This window comes from Danio aesculapii, chromosome 24 (genome assembly GCF_903798145.1).
Source record: "Danio aesculapii chromosome 24, fDanAes4.1, whole genome shotgun sequence".
Taxonomy (NCBI): Eukaryota; Metazoa; Chordata; class Actinopteri; order Cypriniformes; family Danionidae; genus Danio; species Danio aesculapii.
This window is the reverse complement of record NC_079458.1, coordinates 35713917-35729395: the sequence shown is the minus strand read 5'-3', so window position 1 is coordinate 35729395 and position 15479 is coordinate 35713917. Positions and strand designations below refer to the sequence as shown.

The 15479-nt window shown below is 36.0% G+C and overlaps 1 protein-coding gene across 1 annotated transcript in view; it reads right to left on the bottom strand.

Annotated features, from left to right (window-relative positions):
* The window catches only part of myo3a (myosin IIIA), a 111977-nt gene that overhangs the window by 32277 nt on the left and 64221 nt on the right, over positions 1 to 15479 (bottom strand). Inside the window, exons 18-21 of the mRNA XM_056451170.1 lie at positions 9446 to 9599; positions 8696 to 8784; positions 6382 to 6511; positions 1406 to 1482 (exon numbers count right to left, since the gene is read on the bottom strand). Of these exons, the coding sequence (XP_056307145.1) occupies positions 1406 to 1482; positions 6382 to 6511; positions 8696 to 8784; positions 9446 to 9599 (450 nt within the window). The remainder of the gene's footprint in view (positions 1 to 1405; positions 1483 to 6381; positions 6512 to 8695; positions 8785 to 9445; positions 9600 to 15479) is intronic.

Genomic DNA, 15479 nt, shown 5'->3' with positions numbered 1-15479 from the left:
TAATCAAGGTTGCATTTCCACTGCTAATAGTACCCTTCCCAGACATGTTGGAGGTGAAAATTTCAGCTGTGAGATGTCCCACTTCTGACCTCAATGTATTCCAGTCCATCATGTATGCTATACAGGCTCATTAAAAATATGTTTCCAGGGCTACATTTTTTGGAAACTGCAAATGACTGCATATGTTTTCCTGCATTTTACTGTATAGAACAAATGTTATGTTATCTAGTGGATTTGGCAATACAAGCTGCAAGCAGATGTCATCGAAGTGCTGAAGCTGAGTTGTTGTTGTTTATTATTTGTTTTATGTTATAATAAGGTCATGTTCTCTAACAAATACGTTAGTGTAATGTAAATAGTTACATTAGAATATGAGCAATTTAAAATGAACATGTCTGAATTTTTCACCATTAGTTCATGTTGCATTAAGTAACACATTAGTATGTGTTTAGTTAACACTAACAAAGATTAAGTAATGCTTAACAGATGTGTTGTTTGTTCTTAGTTCATGTTAACTAATGTATTAACTAACATAAATTAATACAATCCTATTGTAAAATGGGTCACACTTTATTTTATTGTACAAATCACACTATTAACAAACCATTTACTAAGTGCACACTAAACTAATAATTAACGTTTAGGTATTGGGTAGGATTAGGGATGTAAAATACACTGTAAAAAAATTGCTGTAAAATTACTGGCAGTTTTGGTTGCCAGTAATACTGTCAAATGTACAAGTGCACTGTAAATTAACAATTACAATTGGGCTGCAGTTAAATTCTGCCAGTAATACTGTAAAAATTGCCAGTAATACTGTAAAATTTACAAGCGGACAGTAATTCCTGCAAAATTTACAGTATTACTGTAATTATAGTAGTACAGCATTATTAATTTTGGTTGCCAGTAATACTGTAAAACTTTTAAGCGCTTCGTAAATGAATTGTGCTGTAAAACTACTGCACAATTCTAATTCTTAATTTACAGTGCATTATAAATTTTACAGTATTGCTGGCAATCAAAATTAATAATACTGTAATATTGTAATCACTGTAATACTGTAAATTTTGCAGCAATTATTTACAGTGTAGGATCATACATTATAAGCACTAATAAGCAGTTAATGTCTTAATAATCAGGAGGTAATAAGCCAATATTTATTGTGTGAATTGTTACTTAAATGAAAGTGTTACCGTAAAGGGTTACCGATATTTCATTATCCTTTCAACCATGTGCTTGTACCAAACCATATTGTACTGTACTGAATTGTACCAGGATATAATAATTGTTAAGGATATAATATTTTCCCTCCATTGATTTTTATTTATCTTCTTTTTTTATCATTACCATGTCCTTTTAGGAGCTATATTGAACACATAGAGAAGTAGAAGGTAAAATTATGTACCTTGGCAAAGCGCTGTGATTGTTGTGTGCCCATTCGAGCAGAGCCCACAGCTTTGCCTTTAGTGTGAGCCAAATTACCTGTACAAAAAAAAAGGAAAAAAAAGATTTCAGTGGAAATATCTGCTCTCCATACACATCCCAAATCTGATAATTCATTAGATAAGTCACATGTTCTTCAGTGATAATCTGGGTTTCATCGCAAGGTCAACCATTTCAAGGGCACTCAGATATATGGTCAGTGATGTGACAGATAAATAAGCTTCACAATGGTCAAGTAGCTAACAAACGACTTCTGAATGAAGCCTATAGGTCGGAAATCCCAGTAGACCTCATGGAAACAATCCCCAGTGCACCCCGGTGGACGTAATTGAGTGTGTCAGTCAGACGACCTCCATTCATCACACCAGATCACATGGGAGCGGGCACATTTTCTCGTGCTGCGTACATTCATTCAGACCAATAGATCAAAGTCTCAGCTTAACGTTTCAGACAGGATGGTGTTCGCGCTGTCATTTCCATTCTGCGTGACTGTGGTGTGACCTATAATGCGGCGTCATCTAATAGAGCGTGGCTGTACTGTCCGTTTGACTGCTCTCATGCGGTCTTAAACGCAATTTCAGATCTGTCAGTGGATATCTGCGTTAAGCCCAGTGTTGGGTGTAATTAGCTACAAAGTTACTGTAATTTAATTACTTATCAGCTGAAAAAGTAAAGGAATGGATTACTTTTCAATTTTATCACTTACAGGTTGTCCGTAGATGCTTAAAAAGTCTTACAGTGAATCCATAGAAAAAATTAATACTTAATTAGTCTTAAAATCTTTCAAGGGTTTTAAAAATGCTCTTGTTTCCAGATGCCACGCCCCCTTGTTTAGCCCTTATCTAGTTCTCGTTAGTCTCAGTGTGAAAAGTACGTTCTATACAGTATGAATGTAAAAAGTATGAATGGAATTCGGACTAATTACATCCGCCATTTTGTCATGGTCTCGTAATCTACCTGCGTCAGTTGTGTCGCTTTACTCCCATTCATGAATTCGCTCACGGGGCATCATGGGATAGCACAGCGTGCATGGGATGCGGACTCCAGAATCTCGCTGGAAGTAGTAAGTCATCTGGGTATTTCCAGCATACTGATTTTCGAATTCTATGAATTCGGACATACTACTCGGCTCGCATACTGATTTAAGCATACTATCCCTACTGAAAAATCCAGCTTAAACCAGCCTAGGCTTGTTGGCTGGTTTTAGCTGGTTGACCAGCCTGGTTTTAGAGGGGTTTTGGCCATTTCCAGGCTGGTTTCCAGCCATTTCCAGCCTGCTCTTAGCTGGTGAGGCTGGAAAATGACCAGCTAAAACCAGCTTGACCACCTAGCCAGGCTGGGAGCCCAGCCAAAACCAGCTATGTCCATCTTAAACCAGGCTGGTCAAGCTGGTTTTAGCTGGTCATTTCCAGCCTGACCAGCTAAGACCAGGCTGGAAAAGGCTGGTAACCAGCCTGGAAATGGCCAAAACCCCTCTAAAACCAGGCTGGTCAACCAGCTAAAACCAGCCAACCAGCCTAGGCTGGTTTAAGCTGGATTTTTCAGCAGGGATATAGTATGGAAGTATGTGATTTCGGATGCTGCCTTTGTCTGTTAATTGTTGCATGTTACCTGTTACTCGTCTCCTGACTGTGCTCCTTCTTCTTGCTGTTTGTGAGTTTGTTTTGTCTTTGTACTTTGTCTTATGTTTGCATGTGTATGTCTAGTCTGTAGACTCTAGTTTCCACCCCGTTCAGTTTATCCTTTTATAGTTTTCTTGTCTTAAGTATTTATATTCTTTATCTTGTTTATTTAATATTATAGCTTAAGTGTTTAGTTTCTTTATTGGATTTATTTCCGTGCTGCTTTTATTTCTTTAAGTTACATTTTCATCTTTGCTTTTTGTTTTCTACAGTTTTAGTTTTTCCCTTTTTGTTATTTTAGTTTATTGGTTTGTTTCTAAGTTTAGTGTCCCCCGTCTGTCTTTGTGTTTGCCTGTCTCTCTCTCTGTCTAGCCCTGCCCACTGCGAGTCCCTAGCTGCTGGTGACCTCTGTCAGGCATCTACTGGGGAGACGACAACTCTTCAGGATCTCTGGTCAGCAGTGTCTCATCCAAGGCCTTCACCACCTCCTGCTTGGCCTGAGCATCCCTGCTCTGTCTCCTGTCCTTCTACCATTCTGTGGCTGCTAACTACTACATTCCAGAACTCTCCAGCCAAACCCCTTTCGTCTGTCTGTTGCATCCAGGACTCACCAGCGTTACCATGTCCATCACACCTTTGGACCGTGCTTCACTTAACCCCTTTTTGACACATACTGTCAATAAACACCCCTGCACTCATTCTGAATTTGGGTCCTCCTTCCTCTAACCGTGACAGATGTTAGGTTGTGTTGGAAAGTGAACAAAATCCAACGTCGAGCCAACATCTTAAACCAACGTCATATTGACGTCAAATATTGACATTTATTTCTCAAGTATGGCAACCAAAATCCAATGTCTGACAGACGTCATAGTGGTAACGTCCACACTACGTCAAGCTGTAACATCATTAGTTGTTGATTTTAGGTTGGACCTTGATGTCGGAATAATGTTTGGTTCTGACGTCAACTCGATTTTCAATGTCCCCACGATATTGAGGTACAACGTCAATCTGATGTCATGTTGACATCCTGTGTGTTTACGACAGCTGGTTCAAACCCGTACATAAACAAAGAAGAAATATAGGGCTTAGACTGTGTCTCATGATCCTTGAAAAAGGCTTGAATTTAAATCATTTTTTAAAGCTTAAAATAAAAGTTTGGGATAAAAATGTGCATATAATTCATTAGTAATTTGACATATAATATCAAGTATGATTAGTATCACTCGTGTTAAGCTATTTGGATTTACTATAGTAATCATCCTGCAAGACATCCTGCATTTCACATTTAAAGTCAATGAAACACAATGTTCTCAGTCACAATATGTCCCCGCTCACTTTTATTTCTTATTTTTGGCAGCACAATGAAACAACGAGTCCTGGACTGAGGCAATTACACAATGATTGGACTGAATGACACATCATTAGAGGTCACTGTTTAGAAAATCTATCTCATGCAGAGAGTGCAATTTACACACACACACACACACACACACCTATAAGTGCACGTCTGGATGAATATGTGTGGATTTACGGGTTTCTTAGCAACAAAAAATATGGTAACAATTTAGTTTAAGTATTACCTCCCTATTATTAACATATTAACTGTTTATTAACACTTATAAAGTGTAATCTTATTTTATAAAGTGTAATTTCTTATTTTATTCTAATCCCTGAACCTACAACCTTTCTAACTATTACGCTGCAAAAAAAAAAGTTGACTCAGTTTAAAATCATAAGGCAACTAGCTTTTTGAGTTAATTCAACTTAAAGAGAACTCACAATTAAAAAATCTTTTGCTCAAAGTAATATAATAATTTACTTGTGGCAAACCTGTTTGAGTTTCTTCTGTTGAACCCACAAGAACATCATTTGAAAACCTGTAACCGTTGACCTCCATAGTTTTCGTGTTTTTCCTAGCATGGAAGTCAATGGTTACAGGTTTCTAACATTTTTCAAAGTAACTTCTTTTTTGTTCAACAGAAGAAAAAATATTTTGGAACCAATTGAGCGTGAATAAAAATTCAGTTATTTTTTATTTCTGGATGAACTATCCCTTTATGTCGAATCAAGTGGACTACTTGGGTTAAAAGTTGAGTCAACTCAAAACGCAGTGCAGCAAGTTGCCGTATAATTTTAAGTTACGCCAACTCTTTTTTTTTTACAGTGAGTGTAATAAGCAGCTAATTAGTAGTTTATTGAGCGAAACCTTTAAGCTAATGGTTCGTTAATAGCGTGAATTGTACATTAAAATATGACATGATCAAAAAGATTAATATTGCTGTACAAAATGACAGAAACTGAAGCATATTCACCTTATTCTCCACGTACGAGCGGGCGCAGCCATTTGAATCTTTTTGGCTCGAAACTTCCGGTGTCATTCACGTCCATTCATTTTTAGAGGTTAAAAACAGCTCGTAATGCTGCTTTACGTTGCAAACTGATCTTTTCTTATTATATTATTCTACTTTATGTATAGTCATGCAAACACTTGTTAGTAGAGTGAGTAGTTTGACTGTTTTCTGCCGTTTATTATTTCTAGTCATTTCTCCCATACTGAACCGGAATTCTCCCAACGGAATGGGAAGTCCTGAAACAATCGCAAAAACGAGCGCACTTCCGCATTGTAGAATAATGTCAATAAAGAGCAGATAAACCAAATGCTTTAAACAGGGTTCATACACATTTTTCTACAAAAATTCCATGACTTTTCCAGAATTTTCAAGTACATTTTCATGACATGTTTTATGTATTGTCTATATATACATGGTAAATAATAAGAAAAACAATGACGTCCAAATTTATTACAGCATATCATAGAACACGCAACAATCTATTTTGCTTACACAGCACTAACAACGTGAGAGCAAGTTTTTGGCCGAGGACAAAAAAATAAGTAAGGACAACTAACCTATATTCAAGTTAGGGCTGCACAATATTTCGTTTTAGCATCGATATCGCAATGTGTGCATCCGCAAAAGTCACATCGCAGGATATGCAATGTTCGGATTATAGTTTAATATAGAGTTTAATCATAATGGAGAAAGGTTAATCATCTACATGCATTTTTAAAGAGATAGTACACACAAAAATAACTTACCATTTCCATTACACCCTTCACTTGTTTCAAACATTTATGACTTTGTTTTTTTTTTTTTTCTTAAACGAAACGGAACACAAAAAGAATATAATTTAATAACTCGTATAGTATTGAAACAAGTGAAGTGTAAGTACATTTTAATCTTTGAGTAAACTGTCCATTTTAGGTACGACCGTATGAACCCTGTTTAAATGTTTCTACTGAGTTTAAAAGTCAAACCTGTTTTAGTGAGCGGGTGCGTAACCAGTTTACGGGTCAGTTCGTTCTCTGACGACCTCAGCAGAAGAACAATATCAGCAGGCAGAGCATCTCTGTTCTTAGCCAGGAAGCCGCTGGCATTATAGATCACCTAACCAAATGAAATACAAAATGTATTTAGTGTCTATCCAACAGGCTAATATCTGCACAGATGAATGTAGCTTTGCAAGCACGATCCCATTTCTGATTCAGTTCAACAACATTAATTGTTATTAATTGTTATTGATATTAATTATTACAGCACTGATGTGATTTGTATATTGGTTTATTTTAGTTGCTACAGAGAATTAGGTATTACTGCAAAAATGTGCTAAAACTGAATTGCATAGGCTACTTACATTTAAATTGCACAATACACTGCAAAAAAGAGCATTTCCTATTTAGAGGTTTGTTTAGTTTCTAGTTGAAATCTCCAACATTTCTTAAAGGGACCTATTAAGCAAAAATCACTTTTATAAGGGGTTTAAACACAGGTGTGGCAACAGTCTGTGAACATAACCAGCCTCTAATGGTAAAAACGTATTAGCTTTATTTTTATTATAATCAAACTTGATAAAAACAGTCTGCAGAAACACTTTGATTAACATTCTCCCTTTGTACGTGTCATCAGAGGGGAAAAGCCCCGCCCATTAGTGACAGTCTCGCCCTTCTAAGCGTAGGACATTAGTCTTATTTTTGAGAATCTGCCACTATGCTGACACAGGCATTTTTAGCTCCACCTTTTTTGAGAAGAGGGGGCGTGAAATAATCTAATTTGATTTTAAAGGGAAAGTCACCAAAATGGCACAATTTGGATCAAAGCCTAATGCTGTGTTCACACCAGACAAGGCATGCGTGAATAAATCATTTTGAGTTTTCTCGCTTCATTCAGGCGTCAAATTAGCTTCATTCGTGCATCAAATTCACTTCACAATACATGCGGATTTCATGTATTCATGTGTTTCATTGTCTATGTGCTTTAGGAAGACTGAAAAACAACGTATATTCGTTCGGAGCTGTATCTAAGTCCACTAGATCCTTTCAGAGGTGCACCCAGCTCTGTGAGTTCATAAACTAGTCCAGAAACCATACCTGGATGATGGAAGCTTTCAGCGATGCTTTTGACTGAGCTGAGCCCAGTTTGATGAGCTGTCAGCAAGAGGATTTCCCCTCAGGACACCAACAATTGATGCTACATCATAATCATGCCCCTACAAGAGCAAGCTCCTGATTGGTTAACGCGCCTATGTCCGCTAAAGTTCAGATTTTCCAACTCGAGCAAATTGCACGTTAAATTGAGTCAAACACTCAATTCTGGCTGTGTCATTTGCACGAATTACGCCGCAGGATGTCTATTCGCATCTTTGCATTGACTTAACATGTAAAGCACTCACGCTTGATGCTTCATCTGCGTCTGGTGTGAATGTACCACAAAAGGGGCAGATTCAAACATTATTTGTGGGGTATTTTGAGCTGAAACTTTACAAACTAACTCTAGAGACATCAGAGACTTATTATACGTCTTGTAGAAAGGGGCATAACAGGTCACCTTTAAATCAAGAAACACTTTCTTGACAAATAAGTTTCCAGAGGTTAACATTAAATGAGTTTTGCGTTAAAACAAGCTAAATTATCTGCCAGTGGGGTAAGTAAAATAACCTTTCTTTCAAAACTGTTTTAAATAACTGTTTACTTATTTTTAATGTGCATTTGTCCATTTAAGCAGACAACTGAAATCCAAAGAAATCTGTTTCACACCTTCTCACTTCATTTGCATTTCATATACATACATACATACATACATATATATATATATATATATATATATATAATAGATCAGGGTTGCCCAAACTTATTCCTGGAGTGCCGTTGTCCTGCAAAGTTTAGTTCCAACCCCAATAAGACCCACCTGGGCTAGCTAATCAAGCTCTTTCTAGGCTTTCTGGAAACATCCGTGCAGGTGTGTTGAGGCAAGTTGGAGCTAAAATTTGTAAGACACTGGCCCTTTGGGACCAAATTTGGGCACCCCTGGATTAAATAGACATAGATAGATAAATAAATAAAAATAATCAATTGACAATGATGCTAACACCAAAGTTACAGTTACAGTCAATAGGCTTTAACCCTTTGTTTCTTCTTTTATGTGTCCCAGAGGACACACACACAAGCTGCATGAATTTAGACACAAGGGCAAGTAAATAAAGACAGTTTTCAGTCTTGATTCAACTACACCTTTAATTCTCTTATCTCTTTTTTTATAGTACACATAAATATTGATAAAATAAGATTCCTCTACCTTGCCTGCATAGTGATGGATTCCAAAGCCCAGGTCAACCCTCTTTGGTCTCCAGAAGTTTTTGGACTTTAAGTTATCCTCAAATTTCTCTGTTTGCACAAAATACAGCTTTATTACAAACAGTTTGTTCAGTTCAGCAATTAATCCATTCATTATCTTTTCATTTGCTCATTCATTTATTCATCCTGACATTCATTCATGCACATACTCATTTGCTCATACTTTATAATTCTTAGATCAACAACACAATCCACATTAAAGGGATAGTTCACCCAACATTCTTTAGTATATCTTCATTATATCTATCAGTATACCTTTGTGTTCAACAGAAGAAAGAAACTCAAACAGGTTTGTAACAAGTGGAGGAAGAGCACATGATGGCTGAATTAACATTTTTGGGTAAACTATTCCTTTAATTAATTCATCCATTCATGATATCACGACACATACATGAATGAATTCATCTGTTCAATTCATTCAGTAGAAAGCAATACGCTAGTTCATGGAAAACCAGCTAGCCATCTAGTCTTGGCATGTTCAATAATTCATCTGTCAGTCAAAGAGTCCATTGAGGGTGTCCTCAGGAGAAAGCAGATGAAAACTAAGTATGCCAGTAAATGTTTGATGACGTCTGTATGTGTGTTAGAGAGAGAAAGTAGGAGTAGGAGTGTAGATGTCCCTGGTCATAAGACACCCACTGAACACAGCTAAATCGACTATCTCTGTGATGGATCGTGTAGAGGAACTTGCCGACGAGGGTCTGATCAGTTGCTTGAGGAAAGCGACTCTCCTCATCCAGGAGCGATAACATGCCCATGGGCTTCTGAAGGAACAGATCCAGCAGCGGCCGGTTGTCTTCGTATTCAATCACTCGAGCGTCCACATCTTCGTTCAGATACTCATCCTGCACACAAACACCAAGGGATAAATGCTGAAGTTGTTGTGAACTCTGCTTCTTAAATAAATGAATGATCTGCAGAGCTTGGTTTGAGACATACCGAAATGATACTATAATCAGCAAAAATATACATGCTTTTCTTTGTTTTTGCTTTTTTTTAAGAGGGGGGGGGCGTTGGGGGAGGGGGTATGGTGGGTGGTTGGTGGGGTGTAACTGATGTGGCCACCATTTGTCTCTACACATACATAAAGTCAATCAGATTGTTGATCGTGCCCCATGGAATGTGGGTCCACATCTCTTCAATGACTGTGCAATGTTGCTGGATATTGGCTGGAACTGGAACAAGCTGTCATATATTAGATCTTTAAGTTCATGAAAAATGGCAGTATAAACAAAAGTGTTGCATTTATATTTTGGTTGAGTGTAGATACAAAACAAACTGTAAGTTCCCCATTGTTTGAGTTATATATTTACAGTTTTTGGAAAGTTTTATACAAAAATGTAATAGGTTATGCCCTCTTTTTATACAGTTTATGGTTACATCCCACACACACAGAATGTTGACGTTAACAATTGATGGAGGCTGGTTTCCAGCCATTTCCAACCTGGTCTTAGCTGGTCAAGCTTGACCAGTCTGGTTTAAGCTGGACATAGCTGCACTGTAAAAAGTGCTACACTCACAAAGTTGGTTTTATATACTTTAAATAATTGCAATCTAGTTAATTATATTTGTTTTATACCAAAAAATATCAATTTGCTTATTGTTTACTTAAAGTAGATCAGTTTTTAAATAACAGTATATTTTAAATAAAACTAATGCAATTTATTTGAGTAGATTTTTGTATGTGGTTATTGTGTAGAATAAATGTTATAAAAGTGAGTTGACACAGACAATTTATTAGAGCAGCTGTCGATGTGTGCAGGTCTGTTCATCAAACGTGATTTTAATAATTCTGCGTGACCCCATTTTCACTGCCCGCCACTTTCCAGACACACGCAGCATCTACAAGGGGCGACATTTACTGCTCGCAGCAGCGGATCTGATTAACACGGTAAGTTGCAAATGTAGCCGAATGATAATTGTAAAGTCATGCTAAACTGCCGACTTCACTAGGCAGGTGAGGTTTTAGCTTGTAAATTGTACTGTAACGTCAGGTAACAGACTGCTCTCACATGGAAAGCTAAGTTGGCTAACGCTAACCAACGCTAGTTCATGCTAACGATTAAAAGTAATAGCCCTGATAAAAAATTTTTTAAAGTAGTTTTAAACCACTTAGTAGGTATAACTAACGTTACAGAACGGATTAACTAGGTCTCTGGTGGGCGGTCGGGGGGTGGGTGCAGTTTGCTAGCGCTAACTTGGCTAGCTAACCTAAGTTATTACCAGCACATTAAGGATGCATATTAAATGCAGAAACGTATGGAACAGTAGTTTGTGTTTAGCGTAACATTAAGTAGCTTAAGGTTTGTGTTTAAGAGATTTAGTCCATAAGTTTTTTGTTAATACTGCAATGTGAATAAATTACAGATTTATAAATTATTTGAACTTAAATTACATTTATGTTTACAGAACCATTTAAAATGTACGCACCTCATTCTAAAATGCATTTTCTTGGTCTTTAGATACCAAAGTGATTTTGATTATTTTGTTAAGAAAAACATTAGATACGATTACAGCTATAATTATTTGCAGGTAAGTAAAACACGGGTAAAATTGCAAACAATAGTGGGCTCCATAGAATTACATTTGATATCTGAAGATTTTTTGTATATGTGCAATGAACAAACAGTAAAAAATATCCTAATGCAGTTTCTTATTATCTGTCAGTCTTTCACTAAAGCTAACTGAAAACACTGATTCACTGAACTATCATTTGCCAGTAACATTACATTTGGAAAAAAAGTAAATTAAAAGTAGCTTCAGCAAAAATGTAATGTTAACCTCAAGGTAATATGTAAAATGGCAGTGTATTTATTTAATTTTGTATTATGACTTATGCAAAGTTTGGTGCAAAATGAAGATGACAGTTAAATCATAGATTTTATATTTGCCATTTTCAAACTGTTTAATATGTAAGTTACATGCATATTTTTATGCTTTATAAGTTGCAAAAATAAACTGAAAATGTAATACCTAAATTTAAATAATTCCTTGATTGACAGGCAACCAAAATGCCATACACTGTTACACTGAATAAAATCAGTTTTCTTTAGAATTTGATTCTTAAAAACACCTGGAATAATGTAAGTACACAATAAACTATATAGCCTTTTTTTTAATACAGAAGTTTAACTAAGGTAAATTTTAACTGATAAACTAAGGTGTTTCATCCATGTATCATTCTCACTGCACTTTTGTAACTTGACTTGTAGTTTATGTAAGATATTTGCTATTTAGCATTTAGCTATTTAATATTATTTAGTATCAAACACCTGAACTCCTGTTTCTTTTTTCTCTCCACCAATAGAGTTGTGTGGAATCAGAGGTGCATGCGGCTGCCCGTGGGAAAAATTTGACATCAGCCCAACACAGTTTGGATAATCATAGGACTGTCAGAGGTTTACCAAACCTGTCATGTGCATGATGGCTCCTGTTTGGACTTACTGATGTCCTCGACTTCCATCAAAACTGTATACATTATTTGAGATATATCAGAGACTCTTTGTGGGACTGGACATTATGCATCCTAAATCTTCATCAAAGTATGCAGATCTCCTTACTGAGTTGTCTTAGATGATTTCTCAATAGGATCTGGCATTATTAATGTTTTTATTTATGTATTGTGTATGTGCAGCCACATTAATGACCTGTTTTGTAGTCACTTTTAGGGACATTGGTTGACATTGAATAAATGCTATGGTCTTTAATCCATCTTCCCATTCTTATTTAATTGTTATTAACCGTATAAAGTCTGTTTATGTGTTTTTACTTAATCACTGTATAGTGTGCTTAGAATATAAAAATGAAGATTTATTTTCTGAGGTTACAGCCAGAAGTCAATTGAATTCATTTTAAATGACATATGCATGGTTAATTTTATTTAGATAATTAAGTTCTTAATACCTAATTAAAATAAGTTCAGGCAACATATAGCAATGTATAAATAAGTTAGGTTTAACAAAAAAAGTAAGTTTATCTGATTTGAGTAATTTTAGAAATATTAGTTGGCTCAACTTAATTTTGTTACATTTGTTTTAAGCAAAGTTTTAGTGTTTAATATACTTAAAAAAGGCTGGAAGTTGATTCAATCTAAAACGTCCGATGCAGCCACTTGCCTCACTTTTTATAAGTTAGATCTAAGTCATACTTTTTACAGTGTGGTTTTGGCTGGGTTCGCAGCCTGGCTAGGTCAAGCTGGTTTAAGCTGGTCATCTCCCAGCCTGACCAGCTAAGACCAGACTGGAAATGGCTGGAAACCAGCCTGGAAATGGCCAAAACCCCTCTAACACCAGGCTGGTCAACCAGCTAAAACCAGCCAACCAGCCTAGGCTGGTTAAACTGTTTTTTTCAGTAGGGTAACTGGGCAGTTCTTGGCTAAAATAACCAGAAAGTGAACAAGACTTCATGCTGACAGTCAAAATCCTGGTCATGCGAGGCAAATTCCACATAAAATGTCAGACGAAAACTCTGTATTTGCAGACAATGCATTCATATTTTGAAATGTCTTGTTTGATTACACCGTGTCTCTGAATATAATGTTTCTATGACCTTTATGCTTGATGCTGTGGATGTTTTGCACCTGAATTTCTCTTAAGGGGAAAGCATTTGTTCATCTATCTGCAAATGTTTGTAAGTTCCTGACAACGCTGCTGAACTCTGCTGGCTTACGCCTGGAGCTTGACGACCTCATATAATCTGAGCCACACAACAGACAAATCCTGCTGCGACACGATGACACTCAGCACATACAGTAGAGCAAAAGCCTTGTCTGTCTTGTATCTAGACTGACATGTTGGTAAATTACAAGACACACGGACCTAAATTATTCACTGATGAAACACATCAACACAGATACAGAAGCTTGTCCAAGAAATCTAATCTGTGGTGTAGGTTGGAGCTTTTAGCCGTGGGTAAAGTCATCCAGGGAACAATGGTATTTTTGGGAGACTGCTGCTGACATACAAGCCTCAAGGATGCAAAAACAACAGCGATTCAAAGCAACATGGCACATAAATATAATAGGGAAACTGTTGAGTGTAATCTTTAGCCTACAAAGTCCTAAGTACTCAAGGTAAAAATAAAAATATGGAGAACATACAATGACAAATTGGTTATAAATGGATTAAACAAGGAAAGCTTTGATGTGTTTTTTTTGGTCATTATTTTACTGAACGTTAAGCACATCTGCACAAGCATATTTCTGTCAAATTAATTAAAAACTGTTAAGCACATGTGCCCCGTAGTATTAGAGTCAGGTCAAGCCTAAAGACAATTATATACGAGGATATGGCAACACTGCAAAAACAAAAATAAACTACAGTTGAAGAATTATTAGCCCCCCTTTGATTTTTTTTCTTTTTTAAATATTTCCCAAATGATGTTTAACAGAGCAAGGAAATTTTCACAGTATGTCTGATAATATGTTTTCTTCTGGAGAAAGTCTTATTTGTTTTATTTCGGCTAGAATTAAAGCAGTTTTAAAAAATGTTAAAAAACATTTTAAGGTCAAAATTATTAGCCCCTTTAAGCTATATATTTTTTCGATAGTCTACAAAACAAACCATCGTTAGACAATAACTTGCCTAATTACCCTAACCTGCCTAGTTAACCTAATTAACCTAGTTAAGTGTCTTGAAAAATATCTAGTAAATTATGATTTACTGTCATCATGGCAAAGATAAAATCAGTTATTAGAGATGAGTTATTAAAACTGTCATGTTTAGAAATGTGTTGAAGAAAATCTTCTCTCCGTTAAACAGAAATTAGGGAAGAAAAATGCAGGGGGGCTAATAGTTCAGGGGGGCTAATAATTTCAACTGTATATGAACATTACACCACACCACACCACATACAGTTCCTTTGCATACACATACAGTACCATCCAATCTAGTATTGTGAAAAGGCAAAGCTGAAAATTGCGTGTTGATGCTTTAGCTGATGAAGTCTATAGTTAAAGCACTACCCAGGGGTCAAAAGCTGTAGGCGCATTTACTGCCACCACGGTGACGGCAAGCGTGGCGGCAGAAGGAACATACTGAAGTGTTAACATCTGTATATATATATATATATATATATATATATATATATATATATATATATATATATAATTTTAATAATAGAGTATTGAGGCTTGTTTTCTGATGTATCCTTTCTAATACAGTTGAAGTCAAAATTATTAGTCCCCATGAATTATTTGCCCCCCTGTTTAATTGTCTCCCAATTTCTGTTTAACGAAGAGATTTTTTTCAACACATTTCTAATCATAATAGTTTTAGTTTAGTTTAATAGTGAAAGTACTGATTTTACACAATCTTTATTGTTCATTACATTTTTATATTTATCAATATATCATGAAACAAACTTTTGCACAAAAACATTAGACTGCAAAACAGCATAAGGGCCATTATTAATAACTGAGTATTCTTGACAGTACATTAGTGCTGAATCTGCATATTACAACGATTAAGACGGTTAATGAAAGCTTATGAAAAGCTGGCAGTGTGTGTACAGTAGGGGCTGAACGTCTTTGGATTTTTTGAAGTTGACTTTTATGTTATCAAAGTGGAGTCGACAAGTCACTAATGATGTCATCAATAAAACACAAGATGTAAATGTTTTACAACATGCCACAATTTGCAATTTACTTGAAAAAAATTAGATACACGTGCTGTTTGACAGCTCATAACACATTGCAAAATCAATGTAACATTACCAATCATTAATTC